This window comes from Hevea brasiliensis, chromosome 15, assembly GCF_030052815.1.
Source record: "Hevea brasiliensis isolate MT/VB/25A 57/8 chromosome 15, ASM3005281v1, whole genome shotgun sequence".
Taxonomy (NCBI): Eukaryota; Viridiplantae; Streptophyta; class Magnoliopsida; order Malpighiales; family Euphorbiaceae; genus Hevea; species Hevea brasiliensis.
In genome coordinates this window covers 73,349,570-73,360,396 of record NC_079507.1, presented here as the reverse complement: position 1 = coordinate 73,360,396, position 10,827 = coordinate 73,349,570, and the positions used below count along the sequence as shown (strand labels likewise).

At 31.6% G+C, this 10,827-nt stretch overlaps 2 protein-coding genes and 1 long non-coding RNA gene across 3 annotated transcripts; 1 reads left to right on the top strand and 2 right to left on the bottom strand.

Annotated features, from left to right (window-relative positions):
- Positions 1 to 665: 665 nt before the first annotated feature.
- On the bottom strand, positions 666 to 2,944 carry LOC110673153 (uncharacterized). Its single transcript, XM_058136827.1, has 7 exons — positions 2,277 to 2,944; positions 2,104 to 2,169; positions 1,900 to 1,997; positions 1,765 to 1,802; positions 1,565 to 1,652; positions 1,259 to 1,468; positions 666 to 1,119 (listed from the first exon to the last, which is right to left on the bottom strand). Exons 1-7 carry the CDS (start codon positions 2,323 to 2,325, stop codon positions 880 to 882), a joined length of 789 nt encoding a protein of 262 aa, XP_057992810.1. The 5' UTR covers positions 2,326 to 2,944; the 3' UTR covers positions 666 to 879.
- Positions 2,803 to 3,163, top strand: LOC110673154 (uncharacterized). The gene is made up of 2 exons (XR_002498450.2): positions 2,803 to 2,864; positions 2,938 to 3,163. It is a non-coding gene; the product is annotated as an uncharacterized LOC110673154 (long non-coding RNA).
- A 1,253-nt stretch (positions 3,164 to 4,416) lies between these two features.
- LOC110673168 (thermospermine synthase ACAULIS5) lies at positions 4,417 to 7,917 on the bottom strand. The gene is made up of 10 exons (XM_058136888.1): positions 7,350 to 7,917; positions 6,583 to 6,649; positions 6,386 to 6,480; positions 6,162 to 6,264; positions 5,594 to 5,682; positions 5,351 to 5,507; positions 5,187 to 5,262; positions 5,036 to 5,094; positions 4,809 to 4,945; positions 4,417 to 4,699 (listed from the first exon to the last, which is right to left on the bottom strand). The coding sequence occupies exons 1-10, from the start codon at positions 7,493 to 7,495 to the stop codon at positions 4,612 to 4,614; spliced, it is 1,017 nt and encodes a 338-aa protein (XP_057992871.1). The 5' UTR covers positions 7,496 to 7,917; the 3' UTR covers positions 4,417 to 4,611.
- Positions 7,918 to 10,827: the final 2,910 nt, after the last annotated feature.

The following is a 10,827-nucleotide window of genomic DNA, read 5'->3' as shown; positions in this document are numbered from 1 at the left end:
TTATAGCCAAATTTAGTGATATAAGCTATTACATTATTTAAGGAGAGTGAATGTCGGTGCGAACAAAGCTAATTGATAATTACTAATTAATTAGCAATGTAATGAATTATTATGAAGTTGAGAATTAGAAGGATGTGGTGGCTCATATGTACGTCCACTTCAATCCAATCCAATATCTCCTTACATCGCTATCTCTATACGTAATAATAACAACTAATAAAGTAAGGCTGGCCAACCGCATTTCCGTATCAATGTGGAGTAGGGAACTCCAATATCTCACACATATTATAATCACCTAGTGATGCCATTGTTCTGGGTCTTATCATTAATGACACCTAACAACAATTATAAATTTTGTTTTAAAATATTAGATTAATTATTATGAGTACAGAATAATGAAAGAGACAGCCATTTATGAATGCCACGCTATTATTATGTTCTCCAACACAAGTTAATTTTTTTTCTCTCGAAGCCAATTATTGATGTTTCTTAATTAAAGCTGATTTCATCTTAGTCGAGAAGGTGATATGGTGCACATCGTTATCTCATGACACCATTTTAGGTGACATCGCATATTGGTGGACAAACGTGGACTTGGTTTCTGAATTATTGCCTAAGCTGACTCACTAGCACTAGATTGGTAAGATTCTCGAATTGCAAGCCCATAGAAAAAGGGAGACGATGAACATTATTGATGTGAAAATTACTACTTGAGGATCACAGGAACAATTTTCGGATGGAAAATTGCTAATTTTATTTTATGAACATACCATTTACATAAACACATCTGCACATTGGATGGAACCCACATGGAGTTTGGAACTGGGTTCATTTACAATTGTACGCGATGGAAGGAAGAAGTCTTGATTGGGACGTGGTTTAGGCTCCAACGGGCGTGGTTTCCAGGATGGAATCTAATTCACTCCTGGTGCGGTTGATGCTTTGATCACCATTGTTCTTTCCAATCACCCAAATTTCTGGAATTACTTGTGCCAGCTTGTTTACATTCTCCATCACGTAATCTGCTTCTTTGCTCTTCACCGTTTTCCCAACCAGAACAGTACGAAGCCCCACAGCTTTCCCTGCTGCCACATTGCGCGCGTTATCGTCCAGGAACAGCTGTTCTCACAACACAATAAACGACACACCAGAGCGCGTTTTAGGACCCATTGACAGAGGGAAATTATTAAACTGATCAAACAAAACCAGCAATCCAAACTATGGGAAATAACAAACAATTGTGCTTTTGGCAGCATACCGTGCGGCGAGGGTCGACATCGGCAGCGTGGACAGCAATCTTTATGGCATCCATTGAAGGTTTAAGAAGAACAGGGAACTCATCAGGGCTCGTCGATTTGGACAGATTTGGATTCATTGTCTCAAAGCATATGATTTGATCGAAGCAGTCTTCTAATCCTAACCTTTTTAGGACCTTAATTGCGTGCATTCTATCGGAATTGGTGAAAATCTGGAGGAGAAAAATGATGAGAAAAAAGGTGAATCAAGGAAACAGAATAAGAAAACTCAAATTCAGTCGGTTTAATTTTTCTTTTCTGAAACTCACAATTTTTCTTTGCGTGATGCTTCGCAAAAGGTTGCGTAATTGACTGTCTGGCTTGATCAAATCGTAAGGCAATCTTCCGTGCACGAAACTGAACATAAAAATAGAAAAATCAATTACGCGAATCTTAAAAATCGAATTTTAAATAAAAAAAATGAAACATAATTAAAAATACGGAGAGATTGAGGAATATTCCTAATCACCTGTGGTAATCATCAGCATCGATATCATAGCCTAACGCCTGCAATATAAATTTACAAAGAAAAGAAAAATCGAATCAAGGCGACAAAGAAAAGAGTTCGTATTGGTTATTTTTTCTCGTTTTAAAGAGCAATTACCCTCAAACCAGCGAGAGAGCTGCCATAAGTTTTAAAGAGCTCAACTCGGAGTCTGGAAGCTTTGTTCTCTGGAAATCCACATTTCTCAACAAGAAAGTCTGAAAGAAAATGCGACATAAGGAAAAGAAAGAAAAGTCACTTCTGTTTTGTTTTGAATTTATTATTTACTTTTAAAATAGAGAGCTTAATTATGATGATGCTTACCGTCAATGTTCTTCCTTAAAGCTTCAGCTATTCCCAACTTGGAAGAATACAGAGTGTCATCTAAATCTGCTTGGAAAGAAAAATCAATTCAAAACAAATGCCATTAAAAAAAAAATTATGCTTTTTCTCAAATGATCGTAAATTGTAGAAGAAAAGAAAAGCAGTGGAAGTACCGAAGATGAGGCAGTCAAAAGGAGAGCTGAAATTGGTGCTAGAATCCATTGGCAAAGATGAAGATGAATAGAGGAGCTGAAACGACTGAGTTTTGTAAAGAGAGTTAGGAAAGTGGTTTGTTTATGTAATATCGGAAATCGAGGCAGGGAGTTTGCAGAATGGCAAAAGGAGAGTTATTTATAGAGGATGGGAAACACGGGAGAGAGAGATGGTGCTGAGTCGGAGGACAAATCTCTTACCCTTCAGTTGCTCGTTAGGGTGAGTAGACAAGGGCCCACGCCGTCTCAGCGCTAAAGTAAACGAAAAATGAAAGTTGTACATAGACGAAATTGTCCCCTGTATAAAACTATAATATACACCATACACAAAAATAATGTATTATACAGCATACACCATTCTAACTAATCTTGTTAATTTCTCTCTCATAAACCAAATGCTCCGGCTTTTCTCTGGCAATCGTTTCTCAATGTTGTTCTAGGGGGAGGTCCGGCCGTCAGATCATCAATTCTCTCCCTAACCCTCTCTATTTTTTCTAATTTTTCATCTAATTTTTTTCATCTCTCCTAGTTTTCAGTCTTCTTTTAAAGGTAAAGTACCCTTCTTCTGGACGGAAATTTGGCGTTTTTCAGTTGAGTTTGTTTAAAGTTTTGCATATGGCAGTTGGCTCTAGTGATATATGGGGTGAAGCTGTTGGAAGCTTCATCGACTGGAAATCATGGAGGTGGGCAAGCTCTTTCCCAGTTCGTCCAGCGTGGTTTTAATCCCTAGATGCTCTATGGTTTTTTGCTTTTCTCCTCATTTTCATATGGGTTTGATAATATTGAGCAGGGGAAATTTTGGGTTGTATGGGTGCCATTAGTATTTGATATAATGTTGATGTTCTTCCCTTGCATGTTTATTTTAAACTGGCCTTGCAAATTCCTTGTTTCAAGGCCGGTGAACTGGCAAAGACTGAAGAGGAGTCGGCATAGAAGTTTTTTTTTATCAAAAAATGAAATTCATTGCAAATCAAATGAGAAAACCTCTTATAAAGTGGTAAGAGATTGAGAGCAAAATATCTGGTAATTATTTTTAATTGTGTATAATTATTAAAATTATTTTCGTGCTTATATTTTTAACTATTTAATATTAATAAAAGATTTTATCAAAAAAATATTACTTTATGAATACTAATATGTTTTGAATATATTAATAAAATATATTTTAAATAAATTATTTGAATACTACTTTTTATGAGGGTGAAATTTAAATCCACACCTCTCATGTTTTGCATTTATGAGCATAATTTAATGGAAAATGCATATTTTAATTTAAATAAAATCTTTGTATTATGTTTAGATTGAGAGATTTAATCTATAAATTTGGATTAAATATATTATTTGAATATTTTAAATAAAAATAATTTAAATATGATTAAATCTCATATATTCACAATAAATTTAAAAATTAAAATTTTGAAATAATTACTTTTAATTTATTATTTTAAATCTATTTCACTATTTTACTAATTAATGTACTTCACATGTTTTAGGCACTTTCATGAAAGTTATTATTTTTTTTTAAATTATAATTTTATTAATAAAATTCAAGAAAAACTTAAAATATTAAGTTTAAACTAAATCTAAACTAGCAAGTTTTTTCAGTATGCTTAATTTAAAATCTAAAATATTAAGTGAAAAAATTTAAAAGAGCATAAGATAAAAAAATATTATATAAAAAATCTAGAGGCTCAAACCAAAAAGTGAAATTAGCATAAAACGTAGTTATCTTAGTGAAAGAATGAACTGCTTTATAAAAGTTATTTTTATTAATTAAATAAAATTATTTAAATTTATAAATTTTAAAATTTAAATCAAATATTTAAAATCTAAATGTCAAATTTAAATTTTATAATGCGAATGCAATCTAATTGATTTTAAATCCACACCTCTCATGAGTTATATCATCTGCATTCTGAATTATCATTGCGGAAGACAGGAGAGCTTTTAATGAGTTGGGCCCTAAATGGCCTTAAATTAATGGACTGAATACTTTAGAAAGATCAACGAAGTATTTTAAAAAATGCTTATAATTTTTTATAATTATAGCATTGGTAAATATCTTGAAGAGGCATTACTTAAACTGGAATACAAATTAAAGTAATAGAAACACAAACAAGGATCCACTGCTATTAATTATATCATTAAGGTACATAACTACACAAGCCAAAAGGGGAAAAAAGTTCATAATTTAGAAGATAAACATATCAAAAACAGAAAATAATAATAATAATAATATTTCTTAATTCACTTGTGTGCTTTTGGTAGGGCTTCTTCTTAAATTTATATCAATTTCTTAAGCATGATTCTGCTTGTAAGCACTGCCATGCCCATATATGAATCTTGCTGTTCCCTCCGTGTATACATGGGTCTCATTGTCCAGTCTGCAATAAAGATAATTATATATCCCAAATTATTAATCAGCCTATGCTTAATTAGTAGTTATGGACTAAAACAGAAAAATTAAAACCATAGTTATCAAAATGGCCTTACGATTTGCGAACGGCTTTGCTCAAGATAGAGACTGATGAAAATGTTTTCCCATCAAGGTACCTGTTCTCCCCTCTGATTTTTTGTTTGATTCTGAGGTCAAACTCATCAGCACTCAGCACCAATGGGCTATCTGAAGCCTGTTATTATTATTGTTATAACAATTATTATTAATCAGTGTCTGTGATTTACTAAAAAGAGTGCAGAAAAGTTATGGAATTTGTTAATACCATGATCCATCCCCATGTATCAGCATAGGAAGGAACATGAGCTGAATAAGGTACCACATCTGCACATGGAAAGTAATAAAATTGAGCTCTTTTTGGTTTAGAAAGAGACAAAACAATAAAGTTGGCAGAAAATATTTAGTTTTCTACTTACATTTGAAGACCTGCCTTAAAGTATTGTAAATGCAAGAGAACACTTCTGTATGGCTGAAAATTCCTGCTGGCCCTGCCTGTAAATTTTAATTGCAAGACATTGTTAGCAGGTTAATTCCCCTGCAAAATTTTAAAAATCCTCACTCTCTCTGTGAGTAAAGGTACCTGTGTGACAAATATGCCACCCTGATTAAGTTTGGGTTTAACACTGAACTCATAAAAGGATTTGGTGTAAAGTTTATAGCATGGGCCTCCTTCTATTGGGTCTGCCAAGTCCCCTATGATCACATCATAGCATTCTTTCCTGCTTTCTAGCTCACTCCTGCATAAAACCACAATAATTTTTCTTCTTCCTTTTAATGAAACAAGAAAGTATAATAGTAAGCATTAATTAATTTTGAATCAGACCTGGCATCATTGATGATGATCTCGAGTCTTGGATCACAGAAAGCTTTTCTATTCACAGCCAAGTAGGCCTTGCAGAAGTCTACCACTTCCTGCTCCATGAAATTACAGATTTTTCTGGTCATTTATGCTAATTGACAACTCCTTAAGCTGAATTAAGAATTTATTTAATACAGCATTCGTTGCATATTGGTGATTGAAGCCTGACAATTGTAGATTTCCCAAACTGCAAAATTTCAAGTTCACTGCAATATAAATGAAAAGCAGTTTCTTTTCACTTCATTAATTTTTCTTCTTTCTTTTCTTTTCTTTAATTTTTCCTGAGTGATAAAACAAAAGGGAACCTAGCTAAGATTAGAGCAGCAAATGGAAGAAAAATAGACTTGTGTTCACATTTCACAGAAATAAATAGGAATAAACATAATAATGACAATAGTAATTTTCTTTAGAAAGTCATTTTGGATAAAAATCAACCAAGAGAATAAAGAAGAATATGAAAGTCAAAAGAAGAGATAGTGAGGTGTAAGATAAATAGCTCAAATAAAATTAGAAAAAGAGCTGAAAATGTTACCTCGTCAATATCACACATGACAACCTTATCCACACTGTTATGTCTGAGTATTTCTCTTGCGGTCGAACCTTCACCTCCTCCCATTATAAAGATGGCCTTTGGACTAAATTCAAGTATTAAAAATACATTATCATAAGCAAGTAAATAAATAAATAAACAAACAAATTTAATCATCATATATATTCTATGACATGGGTTGTATAGTTAATAGGAAAAAGAAATACTTTGGATGATGAACAAGCGCTGGATGAACAAGGCATTCATGGTAGATGAATTCATCCACCTCTGCGCTTTGAAGCTTTCCATCAATGATTAAAGCCTGTGTTGCACAAAACAAAGAAATGCTTGATCAGGAACTGTAACTAGTTATATATTTCTTGAAAATAGAATTAATGCTTGTCCACATTTTTTTAATATAAACCTTTCCAAATGGCTTTGTGTCCAACAGGGCAATTTCCTGATACTGAGTAGCTCCTGTGTGCAAAATGCTGCAATAAATAAATAAAAAAAGATTGCTTAAATAAAAATGAAATGATATATATAGGTGGTGAAGTTGGCATAAAGCACTTAGTTTTTCCATTTCTTTATTGATGCTTGTCTGTCTTTTTTATGACCAGGGATTTGAATCGTATCATTTCTACTTAACAGGAGCCGATAAGATTTTGGATTTGTCTCGCGTAAATAATTAAAAAGGTGTTGCCTCTTTCTTCTTCTTCTTTTTTCCTCCTCCCTTTACGATGCTTATCTTCATGGTATTGTCTGGTGAATTGAATTCTTTCCCGAAGTTTGTAAAAAAGAAAGCATATTTACCTCAAAACCCGCTACTAATGACTAAGAGCTGGACCGTCCTAGAAGGAAAAAGGAAATCAAGGAAAAACACTAATGAAATGGTAAGAAGAACCGATGGTAAATCTACAGGGAAAAATGAAGGAATTGGGGTTTTAAAGGAAAACAATCAAGAAGGAAGAAGGAGAAAGATCAGACTTTCGCTTGTGGTTTCTAGCTTTTATTAAGAGACTTGCTTGCTGGCTTGTGCAAGAATATAGTTAAGAAAAGGGACTAGCCAGAGACCAATTATTTTAAGAGTATGATTATAACAGAAATGTATCAACTGGTTGAATTTTTAGTCCCAGTCAAGCCATTTGTAATCCCCAAAATATATATATATAAGTGTATGTACATATATACCTATTGAGAGCAAAACAAAATCTCAAGTTCTCTTCAATCTCTTCTTCGTACCAGCAGCTCTTCCTATAGCCATTTGGAGACGAATGTCCTTTTCCATTCATTCCATTCCCATTGCTAATCCCATTAGAGCAAGCAATGTCACCCATTTTAATTTGTTATGTCTCTAATCACTAAGCAGGTGAATCGAGAGAGAAAGAAATGGAGAAAGAGAGAGGCAGAGGAGGGGCAAGTAATGCAGATTGGTGAAATGGGGTAGCTAGCCACACAAATATAAATGGGAAGGTGGCAGGAAAATGGAAAAGGGGATATGATTATTTGATATTCTGAGGGAAGAGTTGGGGAAATCTATCGAAGTGGGTGTATGAGGCTATGCATAGGCCAGAGAATAGAAGAGAGCTATATTTTATACACCAAATATCCTCTTGGATTTTCGTGAACTGGTATATACGGATATAAAAAGGAAAGAAAGGTGAAAGAACATAGTATGCTTTTTAATGCTGATTACTCGCGTGGTTATGTGCCATGTTTTCAACTTTCACACGTTCATAATGTCGATGTACAGTACATTTTCTTACTTATCTCATTCTCTTGCTGGTTCATAACCTGATGGTCCATGATTTATAGACACAAACACTATGCCATATGACATGGCAATTTTTAAGCAATAAGACATGATATCTTAGAAATGCGTTTTATATATATATTAAAAAAACAAATTTTATAAAACACTAAAGAAAAAATTTATATAATGTCTAATAAAACTTTTGATGTCAATATTAAATTTAAAAATTATTCTGTAATTTGTACTAAAACTTATAAAAGCAATAGCGTCCAAAATATAAAATAATGAAATATATTTTTTTTATTAATATATAAAAATTTTATTTATTAAAAAATAATAAAATTTTTCAGAGAAATTATTCCATACATCATGTTCCTTACATGCATGAGGAATTAAAGAAAGTATGAAATTTTAGGGAAAAATGATTGTGTGTTCTCGGAGCATATGCTTCCTTTATATCTAGGAATGGCCACGGTTCTAAATACCGGTTCAGATTTAATGAAATCATAAACTTGAACTAAATTGTTATGGGACGGTTTAGAACATAGCTCTTAAACCGTTGGTTCTGGTTCAAGTCCCGGATTAAAACGGTTTGAAGGGTGATTCAAAAAAGAACTGTTCAAAACGGTTTGGAGGATGGTTTAAGGGCGTTTGAACAAAAAAAATTGGAGGAAAATTTTATTGATTTAGAATTAAGTTATATTTATAAAAATATTTTGATTTTTCTTAAAAATCTTTCAATCAAAATAAAATAAGAAAAAAAGATTGAAGTTAAATTAATTTATCTTTAAGAAAAATTTAATAAGAAAATATTTGAATTTGATTAAAAAATTAGAGATAAAATTAATTTTTCTTAAAGAAATTAAAAAAAATGTGCATGAACTTAATTTTGCCTATGTATATTCTTGGAATTTAAAAGAATCAAAATTTTCAGTTCTGTTGCTTACCTTTTTTTTCATTATATGATAATTTAATAATTAAAAAAAAGTATAAAAGAGAAGAAAAAATCAAAATAAAGGATATTGGAAATTTTGTTGAGGATATAAAATAATAACAGAGTAATTAAGATAGTATTAAAAATTTTATTGAGTGTATAAAATAATAAAGTATGAAAATTAGAAGATTATTGAGAATTAAAAAGAGTGTAGAAAATAATTATTTAGAGAATTTGAGAGAAATTGAGAGAGTATTGAGAATTAAAGAGAGTGTAGAGAATAATTATGTAGAGAATTTAAGATTTATATAAATGAATTAAGAGTTAGGTGAGGTATTTATTGAGTTTTTTGTATTTGAACTCCAATTTGATATGATTATGAACTATCAGTTTAATCCGATTCGGAACTACTAATTTACGATTCCTGAAAAATATGAATTTAAATCAAACAGTAAAATGACAATTTCGATCTAGTTTTAACTGAACCGGTTCCGGTTCGAAATAGGATCATAGCTACCCCTATTTATATCAAATAATAGGTCCCACTTCCTACAAATATGGAAAATAAGAAAATTTGTATATAAGGGAACACTAAAAAATAATATTCCTTATGTATAATGTAACAAAATTTAATATAAAAAGATGATAATTACTAAGCAATATAAATATTTTAAGGGAAATGTAATGTGACAATACTATGGGATGAAAAGAAAATCCAAGTTGCTGCTTTCAAAAAAAAAACAAAAACAAAACAATTAATTATTTTGTGCTTATATACTAGAAATAGAAAATATATCAAATAAGTTTCTACAATTTTAATTGATGGCTAAATAAGTTTAAAATTAAGTTTAGAGTTAAATAAGAATTAAATTTTTTAATTAAGGCCAAATAAGTTCTCACCTAATAAAATATTAATATTAATTTTTAGATATTACAAATTATTTATTATTTTAATTAAAATAAAATTAAATAAAAAATCAAAGAACATGATAAAAAATGATTTAATATTAGAATTATTATTTTTAATATTTAATATTAAAAAAAGGAAAGAAAAACAATATTTTAATTTTTTTTTGCCAAAAATTATATTTATAAGGCCTTAATTATAAAATCCTCTCTTTATTTAACTCAAACTTGACTTTCACACTTAATGGGAAGTTTAAGAACTTATTTGATATTTTTCCAACTGGAAACATTAGGCCTAACATATATGAATCACTTGAATTTAATCAGGAAACATTTTTACAAATAGCGCTATATGTTTGCACATAATGGTACATATAAGTTTGCAACACCTAAAATGATGATACTAGGCAAGTAAAATTTCATAAGATAATGCTTTGTTTGAAGGATTTAGACGAGAGATGGAGAAAATTTACACCATAAATATGCGCAAAATGTGCATGGATGATGATAATGACAGTGCATATATATATATATGCATGAGAATGATAGTAATCTAAAATCTAGGAGAGGATAGGAGAGGAGAGGAGAGGAGTCGAGCAAAAGGATAAAAGATGATGATTATTAGAGGTGACAATTACCGAAAATTCTGGTTATATTCTTTTCTTAAAAAATGTGTGCAAATCTTGGTTGGAGAAAGAGAGTGGGGGAAGAGAGCGTGCAGTGGAAATCATCATCATATTCTCTTGCTTCAGAAAAGATGGGAGGGCGTGCCATGGCAGGCGCACTCATAATCACCACCATCGCCATCAAAGCACATCATCCTCCCAACACCATTAAAACAAACAATAACTTCTCCTAGCTCACTATTCAGTTCACCACTTACAAAATTTTTATACCTCTATATCCTGCCCTTGTGCGTTGCCAGGTGTAGACCAATGATCTCCCCTTTTAACCCCATTATGTGGGGTCCAAGCATAGGTAATATTGGCATCAGGCTTCCCTCAAGGACCAACAGGCTAGACAAGGAGGGTCACCTTTGAGAAATGTGGTTCTTCTTTGTTACAACTTGTTCAAAT

Coding starts and splice junctions, on each gene's coding strand:
- LOC110673153 (XM_058136827.1), bottom strand. CDS start 2,325: ATGGATTCTAGCACCAATTTCAGCTCTCCTTTTGACTGCCTCATCTTC. Junction 2,170..2,276: donor TTTTGACTGCCTCATCTTCG/GTACTTCCACTG, acceptor CTTTCCAAGCAG/ATTTAGATGACACTCTGTAT. Junction 1,653..1,764: donor GATGCTGATGATTACCACAG/GTGATTAGGAAT, acceptor TTTTATGTTCAG/TTTCGTGCACGGAAGATTGC.
- LOC110673168 (XM_058136888.1), bottom strand. CDS start 7,495: ATGGGTGACATTGCTTGCTCTAATGGGATTAGCAATGGGAATGGAATG. Junction 6,650..7,349: donor TTTTGTTTTGCTCTCAATAG/GTATATATGTAC, acceptor TATTTATTGCAG/CATTTTGCACACAGGAGCTA. Junction 6,481..6,582: donor ACACAAAGCCATTTGGAAAG/GTTTATATTAAA, acceptor TGTGCAACACAG/GCTTTAATCATTGATGGAAA.